Raw genomic sequence first — 11,726 nt, forward strand, 5'->3', positions numbered from 1 at the left:
GGACCACCCCCAATGGCCATAGGGTGGCCCTTGGGGTGGTCCGGCTACCTTCAAGGGCTAAACGATTTTTTCTTTTTTTTAGTTTGGCTATAGGGGGCCATGGGGTGGTCCGGGCACCCCTGGCTAGCCATTGGGAGTGGCTTGAGCAATTAAAATAGGGTCGTCTAACCACCTCTTATGCCTAAGATGAGGTGGCCAACCACCCCTTTTTTTTTTCTTTTTTTTTTAATATGAAATAATATTTTATTATTATTTTTTGCTAAAGGGACATGTATCTCATTTGTGGCTCTAAAATTTCTAAGAAGAAATTCTAACCATGAACTAAATATTCTCTAGTCCAAAATGAACTGGAGATGATCCTGTTCTTGAGTTGGTAGCCATGTTTTGAGCATTAAATGAAATGCTGCAAATGAAGCTATGATTATGGAGCTTACCCAACACTATGACCAATCTATCCACACTACACGCAGTCACACTTGCAGCCAGACCATTGGCTATGCATTAAATTTTCATTGCAATGAATGCCTATACGGCTCCATGTAATATGAAAGGATTATTAACTGGACACAAATTTACTTCAAATTGATTTGGATGAAATTTTTTTCAATCTGTTCTAATAAGTGTCAAGTGTAATTTAACAATTATTAATCTATCTATACTACACGCATTCACTCTAGCAGTCAGACCATTGGCTATGCATTAAATTTTCATTGCTATGAAAGCCTACGCGACTCCATATAATATGAAAGGACTATTAACTTGTTAGAAAGAAGAAAAAAAAACTTACAGATGGAGAAGAAGAGAAAGACGAAGAGAAATCGCAAAGTATGGATGCTAGAACCGCTATTTAAAAAAATAAAAATAAAATAAAAATGACGTCGTTTTTACGGTAATACGGTAATATATATATATAGGCGGTCAGCGGACGGTTATAAGACCCTACTACAGAGTAGTCTGAGACTCTAAGCGTAAGAGAGCTTTCACTTTCAGATTCCATTGCTTCAACCTAGTAGCAACGAGGAAGAAGAAGAAAATTTGAAGGGTGAGAGATAAAAAGCGTTATCAAATGTGTCATTTTAAAATTGAATCTTAGTTTTTTGGCTGGGTTGATTTAGTTAGAGAATAGCCCAAATTTGAAGGCATCTCAATTTTTAAGGCAGGGGGAAGATATGGATAGAGGCGGGCAAGGACGTGCCCCTACAACTACTTTTTTTACTTAAAAAACCAAAAACTTAAGTTTTTTTAAGCCCAAAACTATTCTTATAGACTATTGCCCCTATATAATTAAACTCATTCGGCCCAAACCTCCTAAAAGTTGTTGGAGCCCCTACAAAACTAACTAGTACAACGACCTAATAGTTGCATTTCATTTAATCCTCCAAACTTTTCGGAGGTCTGGGCTGAATGAGTCTAATTATATAAGGGCAAGAGTCTATAAGAATAGCTTCAAGCGCCCCTTCCATCACTACCTATATCCGTCATTGCTTCTTGTTGTATTAGACGAAATGGGAGGGCTCTGATATATATATATATACACATATTGTTCATCTTTCTCTTATCCAACACCATCTCTTACAATAAGACTAGCTAGCTATATTACTTGCAATACCATTAACTAGCCACGTCCCATGGCTTCCACTGATAAGCCTGGCACGGAATACTACAAGGAAGTCCGGCCACCCCCGCAGCCTGCCGAGCAGTATTTTGCTGTGAATGTGGCCCTCAGGGTCTTATTGTTTGCATCGGTGCTGACTGCTGTCCTTGTGGTAGTCACTAGTGACCAAACGAAGCTAATTCCCGGGTTAGGAATAAATCTCAAGGCCAAGTTTAATCAATCCCCAGCTTTCATGTAAGTTGCACTACGCCATGCACTCTTAGTAATTAGACAAACTTTTGGGTCTGATTATGTGTATGAAATTGTTACATATCCATGCATGCAAGAAAGACTATGCACTCTTATTAATTAGACAAACTTTTGGGTCTGATTATGTGTATGAAATTGTTACATATCCATGAATGCAAGAAAGACTATAGTATAGGGGCATACATGGACACAGCCAGAAAGTATTATGGGCATGTGCCAAGACATAAGCTTTATATATATATATATATATATATATATATATATATATCATCTAAGATAGTGCTTCAATTGCTCAAGAAAATCTCCAACTGGTTAAGTATACACTAGGGCATAAACTAAAATAAAAAATAAATAATAAATAAAATTAAAGACCCAAATTGAAAATCACACGAAAAAAAAAAACAATAACTATGAGACGAGAACTGAGTGAGTTCAAACCACGTTTAAGATAAAAACAAATTACCTTGCACCGCTTCTGTGTTGCAAATTGTGTTTTTTCATTTGGAAAATTGAATCAGTATAGAAAAGTAAGCTTTAAATTTCAAATTTTAAGTTCTTGATTTTGGACTTGTGCTTGTTTAGGGTTAGAAAGGTAATGAGATGTACAACAGAATGCTCGGGAAAGATAAAATTTAGTTGGTAGCTAGGGCCAAATCTCAAATGGGTAATCATCTTAATGGGTTAGAGCTAAAAGTAGGGTTACTACAGTTTTTAATGGGTAATGACCAAAAGATTTGAGAATGAGTAATCATCTTTTAGGTTTTAATCGGTATGACCCAAAATATTTTTTGAATATTATGAGCAATAGGGCCAAAAACATTTGTGGGTGGGCCAAAATTTTTATAAGGTAAGGCCAAAAAAATTATGAGTAGGGTCAATTTTTATTTTTTTCTAGCTTGGGTAAGGGCCAATTGACTAAAAACTATAATTTTGACCTCAAAATTTTATATATATTTGGGGTTGGCAGCCAGACCACCCTTAAAAGTCTAGAAGTAGTCTTGAGAGGTTTTCGGTGGTAACCGATCCACCCCCATTAGTTTTGGGGGTGGCCTGGCCACCCCAGACACCTAGGTGTGGCCTGACCATCCCCAACACTTGGGGTGATTGAAAACCCCCCCAATTTATTTATTTATTTATTTATTTTATGTTTTGTTTTTGTTTTTGTAATAATTTTTTAAAAAAATTATATTTATACCATTTAAAGATAATATCAATTATTTTTTTCTCTTCAGTATTCACAGTTTTAAAAATAATACAAAAATATCACACATCCAAACAAGCCTAGCATCCCTGTCGTCTATGATCAATTTTAAAATGTGTGGTATGAAAAAAATAACAATTTTAAAACATAATTAATAAAAATATAATATTTAAAAATACACTTAAGCCTTTAATCGTGGTTCGACATTTAAAAATCTATACATCACCTTTGTATTACCCCTAAAGCAAGTGTGATGTGGTAATTCGCTAGCATGTGTACCGATGCATGAAAATGGATATTTTTGTTGGAAAACCACACCCTATAAGCTTTGGGATAATATAAGGATGATATTGTGTAGCATTACTCTTAAAATGATGCATTTTTAAAAATACATCTCTTTACCCGCAATTTAAAATTGTAAATTTTTTAAATAATTAAATTTATTATATTTTATCAGCTTAACGTTTTAGGATAAATGATTATTAAATATGGTGTATAGCCAAAAGTCATCAACTCGAACATTAATTCTATCAATTCACTTCACATTCCAATTAAATATTTCATACAGATACTTTGTGGTGGCGCTTTCCGTAACTGGCCTCTATGGTATCATTACAATATTGGCATCAATCTCCGTCCTGTTCAAACCAATCTCCTCAACAAAGTTCATGCTCCATTTTGCAGTTTGGGATGTGGTAATTAAGCTTTCTTTTTCAATATTCTTTGCATATATATATATATATGAGGATTATATATCTAATCCATGTACAATTAATATACATTACTTGTGATGCAGTTGATATTAGGGCTGGTAGCTTCAGCAATGGGCTCTGCAGGTGGTATTGCATATGTGGGGTTAAAAGGCAACGAACACGTGCACTGGGGTAAGGTGTGCAACACCTTCGACAAATTTTGCAGGCATATGGCAGGCTCCCTTGCTGTCTCCTTGTTCGCTTCGTTTGTGCTTGTCCTGCTCATCTGGCTCTCCATTTTCACTCTCCACCGTCGGATCCCCAAGTAGATCGAGCCTCTGAAAGTTCAAAAAGATATCCAATTTTCTGGCCATGCACAAGTGACGGCACAACCCTCCAGAAAATTGTGTTGTGCACTTGTGATCTACTGTTTGCACATGATCTTGTCTTTGATTTGTCTTTTATGTAGTTTTTAATTCATCGTCTATATGTTACATGTTATTGAATTTGAAACACAACTATATGAATATGATGCATGTTGTATTTGTTTTTGTGTTTTAGGCTAGTTAAATTTTTTTTTTTTTTTTCCTCCTTAAAAAGGTTAGGTAATAGATAGAAAAATGTGAATTTAATATTTGAAATGAGAGAAATATTATAAAATTAAGGTTTAAATTGAGATTATGAATTTGATATATATATATATACCACGTGAATCATTTGTTATTCTTAAAATTTAAATTAATTAAAGATAGTAAATTTAATTATTAAATTAATATTTTAATAAGATTGAAACCAATAATTTGTGGTGTTTCGGATTCCAATTCCAAACATAGCCTCCTAAAAACTCTCTTCAAATTCGGATAGTTTCACAAAGAGGGAGGAAGTTGTAAGATCCACTTGTCTAGAATACATGAACGTTGCACCTTAAACCACTCAGAATAAATGAGCTTTAGAACTTGTTTTTTTTTTTTAATAAAGCTGTCCAAATTGCATATAATGCGAAAGGAAGCCTCTTATGCTGGATGAGAATCTCCAGCGACTCGAACTGCTCTACAAAGAGAGGGATAGTGGGATTTACTTGACTATGATAGATAGATCTTGCATTCCCTCTCTCCCGCTTTGAATAGGAAAAAAAAAGAAGAAAAGAAAAGACAAATAGATCTTGCACATTATACTGCTTAAATCAGCTGAATTTTATAACCACCTTCCATGAAAAGGTGTCCAAATTATATATAATTCCATCAATTAATTATAAGAGATCTCGATCTGGTTACAAAACAACCTTTTGAGGAGATAAATGCATCCAGGGTGGGGACAAATGATGATGTGTAGGGATTCAATTAGTCATTGTTTACAAAAATTTTGTTTGGGATTGCATTTGAGAAATATAACTTTTAGGTTTTGGCTATTTTTAGAGTTAAAAAAAAAATTAAAAAGTATTTTTAGAATTTTTTACCAAACATGCCGGCTTTTATTTGGCACGACTTTTTAGATACTAAAAGTATATTTTAAGCTCTCTAATGCAGTTACAAACAGACTCAAAGCCCAACTTACGTGGAACGCAGCCATTATTTGATCTCACTGTCTCATCTACTTTCATATTATATATAGGGGAAGATATCATCTGATTGTGCAAAAGATCTACAATTGATCAAGTTGTTGTTGGAAATATTAAAATTGAAAAGCCAAAAAAGAGACAACCGGCAAAGATTTGTCATTCTTTGGGATGAAGTTGTGGAAGTGTATATGAATCAAAATATCAAAGTACCAAATCACATGATATCTTTTCCAAAAAATAAGAAAAGAAAATATAAAAACACTTATGAATTGGAATCTATACAACAATTAGGTGTTCAAATTGGACAGATTTTGTGAGAGAGTGATCCAGCTGCTCGAGTAAGTAGTCAGACTGCTCAAAGTTTATTTGGGCAACTGAATTCTACATTATTTGATCTCTCTCACAAAAACTGCCCAAATTGCTAGCTATTGATGCGGATCCTCATCCGACAGTCCTACATAAAACTATGATTCATTCAAAATATGGGTTTAAAAAAATAATAATTTTAAAATATAGTTAATAAAAACTCAATTTTTAAACTTCAATAAGCATGTGATAAAATTGCGATTGTACCCTTAAAATCATGTATTTCAAAAAAACAAACATTTTCTTTACCTACTAAAATCGCCAATTTTTTCAAACGCGCTTGCACTTTTTGGAATTTTGTTTAAAAACGCACCCAAAATCTTAAAAGCTTGAAATGCTACACTAATTAGCACCCCATTAGGAAGATATTTGTTTCTAAAAATTAAGAGCACCAAAGGTATGATTGTAGTTACAATGGAGTTTGGAGGAGGATGTTTTTGTACTTCAATTCTGCATCTGTACGTTTTTAACAGTTGAAGTACCAATTGACATATTTTGCGTAAAACCAATTAATTAATTGTGCCAATGAATCAAAATTTATGTCATCATACCACATATTTTCATAATAATAATTATAAATAAACCTAAGCGCTATCCTTGCCACCTCCACTAATGCGAGTGGCTCACATGGCTACCTGTTGGAAAAACATAAACATAAAATCGTAGGGTTCTATAGTGTGTACATTTTCTTCTAGAACTCACAAACACGAATTTTTTGGTAAATGTTTTACACTGTATAATGATACCTCTTACGTCCAAATTTAAAAGAATTCAATTGTGGTGTTTTATTATAAGAACAAAACACATATGCATATAACCTAAATGCTATTTGAGAGAGAATGGAAGAGAAAATTGAGAGAGATTCCAAATTTTGAATTCTGAAATAATTGAATGAATAATGTGATATTTTAACTATCATCCCATGGGTAATTTATAACCAACTAAAAGACAACTCTTGGTTATGAAAGTTACAAATTCTAAGAGATACAACTCTTGGTATTATATGGACCAGCTCCACTTTAGGTATTGAGGTACAATTACCAACACTACCCTTCAATTCAATGATGGCGATGACTTGTGCAACTACCCTACAACGCAACAAAAGCGGTGACTTGCACAACTAACCTCTAGCAGTTTGGAGGTGGCCCTTAACTGAGAACCATTCACCCATTTGTACGGACTAGGGAGTAATGTATGACACTCCATGGGGGTGGAGTCACCCCTCCACCACCACTCCTTTTTTTTAACTTTTTTTATTATTATTATTTACATGTTAGGATGGTAAAGTCATCCCTCCACCCCTTTCTTTTTCTTTTTTACATGCCAAAGAACAGCCTCATCTATCAAATGGTCAAAGCTCAAAATAATGAGAGAATTTCCCAATTAAAACAAAAAATTGAAACCCTTGTGTAAAAGTACAAGTGTTAGTCTTAAACTAATACCAATACACGTACACAATAATAAAGCTTTTGCCTTTTTTTCTTTTTTCTAAAATAACTGACACAAATTACAATCCCATGATTCCATGAACATCCCTGTCCACGATCCTCCTATGAATCAACCAAAAACACTATCTCAGAAATCACAAAACTTCTACACGTAAAGACAGCAACTCCAAAAATAGGCAAAGTGGGTCTTCTTTGTTCTTCCCCGTCCTAAAGATTCATATACATCCAATTTGGATATTGAAGGGCAGCGCTGAGATTCTGAAGGCAAGAGAGAAAAATTATACCTACGTTATCCCATAAAAATTTATTCAATAAAACTTAAGACTTGGTTTGGGAGGGGTGCGCCAGGCCCGTGCTTTAGTGCAACGCATGGGCGACGCGTGAGAGGCCCAGTAGCAAGCTACTGTGATGGACTCTCCCCCTAAAAAGATTAATTTAATATCATGTGGCCCGATGGGCCACGTATCAGATATTAAACTGATAAGAACAGATACTACACTTGATCTTAGCCAAAAGGCCGAGAAAGGTATGATTTGTTTTGTTGCTTGCTTCTCCTTTTATAGCTTGCCTCTGCGTTGCTCTTGTGTTGCCTATCCGGTGTGGGACACGAAAATTAAAGAAACAAACCAAGCTCTTTTGCTCGCAACTCGCAAGGCTCAACAGTCAACATCCTTATGTCCTATGCGTGGCTGTATGGTGTAGACTTGCTTGAGGCTATAATCCAAAATGGGCCACGCAATCGGCTTTAGCTTCACTGATTTTTGCTCTACCAAAACTATAACACTCTTATCGTGTGTGTATATATATATATATATATAAAGATCTTTTGGAAGTCTCCCATTAGGGTGAAAATTCTATGGCGGACTTTTACTCTATTTATAGAGTCTTGATATAACTCTTGGTGAAAAGTTATATCTTATCACTTATCATAACCTCCATGGAAGTTATTTACCTTTTGTGAGAATAATAATATATGGAGATGACCACATTAATTATGGTGTGATCATTCTTAAATCATCATCTTTCACTTGATGACACTATAACACCTAGTAAGTAACTTAGTTGAACATTATCACTTTGGTACCAATGATTTTTCCATATGTCAACTCTTATCTGTAGAGACTACATATCAGCGTCAGATTGTGACAATTCTTAGTGTGTCTACGATTTTGTCGTCTTATCTGACCGCACCTTTTACTATATACTTTTTTATTGATCGTATATTAGGATGACTTAATTTCGCTATCTACCAAACGAATGACATCAATTCTCTGTGGTTGGGAACATAGTTCAAACTCATTCCACAATAGACAATTTTAGTCGTACACAAAACTATGTGTTGACTTGCACCGACCTTTCAATCAAAGTACAAAAAACAATTATTTATAAGGTTTTCCTTGATACACCTTGTCAATATCTTTTACATTTTTAGAGCATGGATATTACTCATATTTAAGATAATGACACTTCATGAACTTTACATTTATGTGAGCTATAATATCTATATCTCGTTAGTGTCTTCTGTCTTTGACTTTGCACAACGATCCTCACAATCCTTAAAGGATGTGGACCCCTCAAACACCTGTCACTTGAAATCTCTAATTGTGAAAATTTTGGTACTGTGAACTCCACTTCCTTATGTTACTTATGTGACAGTCAACACGGTCAAATAAACCTCTGATTTGCGTTCCTTAGGCTTTGGTTGGAAGATTCTCTTCTTTCCCAAAATTTATATATATATATATATATTTGAAAATTGTGGCTTAAAAACTGTGTAGTATTCTTTCCCTTCAAATTATATTTCCAATTGCTTTGGAATGGACCAAATCAAGGCTGAAAATGAGTGAAAACAGGCTGAAACCCCACTTTTGGGCTAAATCAGCCTGTTCAAGCAGTTCAGATGGACTGGACTAGTTCAAACCAAGCCCACTAGAGGAGGCGACTCCAGCAGATGGGAGCTCCACACGCAACTCGGCTGGCGTGGGTTGGCTGTGACATGCAATTTAGGTATGGAGTCCAAGATTGGTCTCAAGCCGGGTAGCGGGTCAGGCCTTGGCCCATTAACCGTTGACTGGACTTGGGATTGGGCTTGGCCATTGACCGTTGACTGAACTTGGGCTTGGGCTCTCAGAACAAATTTGCGGGCCATATGTTTCCATTTTGGCCCGGTTCAGGTTGGAGATTGGGTCGGGTATTAGTTTGCCGAAACAAAATCAACTTGTTTCTTTCTTGCTTGCTCAAGAGTCCGCAAAGCAGCATCATTTCATATCTCGGGTCACAGGCGAAACGGCGTTGTTTCTAGGGGCTTCAAGGGCATGATATTATTATTCCTATGGAAGGTAAGTAACTTCTATTGTGATATGATAAGTGATAAGATATTAACTTTTCACCAAGAGTTATATCAAGACTCTATAAATAGAGTAGAGTACGTTACATTATACAATTTTCTCTGACTTTTGTCACTTTGTCCTCCATAGGATTTCCACCCTAACAGGAGACTTCCAAAAGATCCTTAATTACATATGTAGATTTCTACATTGGTATCAGAGTCAGGTTATGGATGAAGACAAAAACAAAAAATTTAGAGCAATCTAGGAATGATATGCAGAGAATTTTGCATACCATCAACATACAAGTTTTAGGTTTGGCTTCTTCTATAGCTTTTTTCAATTTGCATCAATTGGTTTCTAATCCTGAAGAAAAACTTATTAAAGTTACTGTGGGTGGATTGCAATACACTGGAAACATTGAAACATTGAAGAGATGTTACATGTTGGAAGAGAAATATTGGAAATTTTTATTTTCTTCTCCATCAAAGGCATCTTCTTCAGTCCATTTTCTCCCAAATCAAAGGAAAAGTACTCTTCCTTCGAGTTTTTAAGTTGTTGGTGAATCATCTCCAACCAAATATACGATTTCTGGATCATTAGAGGAAGGGGATAATTCTAGGGCTAGAGAATCTAAGTTTTGGGTAAAAAAACTGCAATTTTTCATTGTTTAGAGAGTCCAAATGGAGAAGATAACCCCATTGGTCAAAACTGCATCGTTTTGACCAACAGGGGGGCTAAAATCATGCCCCTGAAGCCCCCATAAATTGCGTTGTTTCACCTGTGACCCGGGATACGGAACGATGCCATATCGACGTCGCTCTGTAGACTCTTGAGCAAGCAAGAAAGAAACAACACGACATCATTTTGGACCAACCCAAATACAGCGTCGTTTCAGCAAACTAATATCTAGCCCAATCTCCAACCCGAACTAGCCCAAAGTGGAAACATACGGTCCACAAATCTATTTTGAGAGTCCAAACCCAAAAGGCAAGGGATCAAGCTCAAGTTCAGTCAACAATCAATGGTCAAGCCCAATCCCAAGTCCAATCAACGGTCAATGGCTTCCTCCTCCTAATCAAACTCCTAAGAGCATTTCCGCCAGCTTAGCTAAAAGACTAATAATAGTTAAAAGTAGCTTTTTTGAACACTTTTTGGCCTTTCAGCAATTTATTGATATTCATTGTATCACAATGTGCAATTTTTTTCACTCTCTCTCTTCCTCTTCCTCAATGCTCAGCGAGTAAGCATGCATCTTTCTCTAATTTTCTTCATCATTCTCGGCATCAAAGAGAAGGTAGGACTGTATTTGTGAACCAGCTCGTGAAAGAGAACAACCATCTTTATCTTCATATCATGATTTACAGTGCTGGCATTGTTTTGGTGGAGAAATTTGGTTGAAAACTCCCATCTCTCTTCCCTGAGAAATTTTGTCTTCTCTATTTTGTTAAAAACCCCCTCTCTTCCCTAATAATCATGGTGGAGAATAGTGAGAGATGAGGAGAGAGGCGAGAGAGAGAGAGAGAGAGAGAGAGAGAGAGAGAGAAGAAGAAGAAGAGTGTTTAAAGATAAGATTTTTATTTTTTATTTTTAAACTTTGAATCCTTTCGGCTGAAACCCACATCTCTCTTCCATGAGAATTGCGGTAGAGAATCGTGAGAGATGAGGAGATGAGCGAGAGGAAGAGTGTTTAAGAAAAGAATAAAAAAATAATATAGAAAATAATATTTTAATAAAATAGATAAAATAATAGAGAATCTGGTGCAATGTATATACAAAAATTAGTAGTTAAAGTAGAGAATTATTCTCTACTTTTTCACTAGCGACTTCACCTAATATAAATTATTTGTTAAGTAGAGAATTATTCTCTACTTTTTCACTAGCTACTTTCTCTAATATTGATGAAGCGGCTCACAACCCCATGAACCTCCCTTTCCACAACCCTCTTGTGAATCAACAAAAAACCCCATCTCATAAATCACAAAACTTCTCTAAGTAAAGAGCAACAAAACTCCCTCTAGACATAGGCAAAGTGAGACTTTTTTATTCTTCCTGATCCTAAAGATTTAAGGGAAAATCTACATACTCTTCTCAAACTACCACACAATTGACAATGTCCCCCTAAACTTTCAATTGTGGTAATGTCCCCTCCCAAACTAATAACAATTGTCAATATTCTCCATAATGATGAAATTACCCTTAGAAAAAAAAAAAACATAAATACTAAAACTTCTAGAAAAAACCTAAAACTAACAACAACGAAATTCCAA

The 11,726-nt window shown here is 35.4% G+C and overlaps 2 protein-coding genes and 1 non-coding gene across 5 annotated transcripts in view; 2 read left to right on the plus strand and 1 right to left on the minus strand.

Moving 5' to 3' along the window:
* Positions 1-11,726, plus strand: part of LOC132164432 (small ribosomal subunit protein uS13m-like) — a 33,787-nt gene that overhangs the window by 12,046 nt on the left and 10,015 nt on the right. The window lies entirely within an intron of this gene.
* Positions 1,627-4,221, plus strand: LOC132167962 (CASP-like protein 1D1). The gene is made up of 3 exons (XM_059579017.1): positions 1,627-1,849; positions 3,634-3,760; positions 3,862-4,221. Exons 1-3 carry the CDS (start codon positions 1,629-1,631, stop codon positions 4,084-4,086), a joined length of 573 nt encoding a protein of 190 aa, XP_059435000.1. The 5' UTR covers positions 1,627-1,628; the 3' UTR covers positions 4,087-4,221.
* LOC132168254 (U2 spliceosomal RNA) lies at positions 7,464-7,659 on the minus strand. Its single transcript, XR_009438778.1, has one exon. It is a non-coding gene; the product is annotated as a U2 spliceosomal RNA (small nuclear RNA).

This window comes from Corylus avellana, chromosome ca1 (assembly GCF_901000735.1).
Source record: "Corylus avellana chromosome ca1, CavTom2PMs-1.0".
NCBI classification, from domain to species: Eukaryota; Viridiplantae; Streptophyta; class Magnoliopsida; order Fagales; family Betulaceae; genus Corylus; species Corylus avellana.

Excerpts from the sequence above, each read along its gene's own strand:
- LOC132167962 (XM_059579017.1), top strand. The coding sequence starts at position 1,629 with ATGGCTTCCACTGATAAGCCTGGCACGGAATACTACAAGGAAGTCCGG. Across the intron at positions 1,850-3,633 it reads AATCAATCCCCAGCTTTCAT|ATACTTTGTGGTGGCGCTTT; the intron begins GTAAGTTGCACT and ends TATTTCATACAG. Across the intron at positions 3,761-3,861 it reads ATTTTGCAGTTTGGGATGTG|TTGATATTAGGGCTGGTAGC; the intron begins GTAATTAAGCTT and ends CTTGTGATGCAG.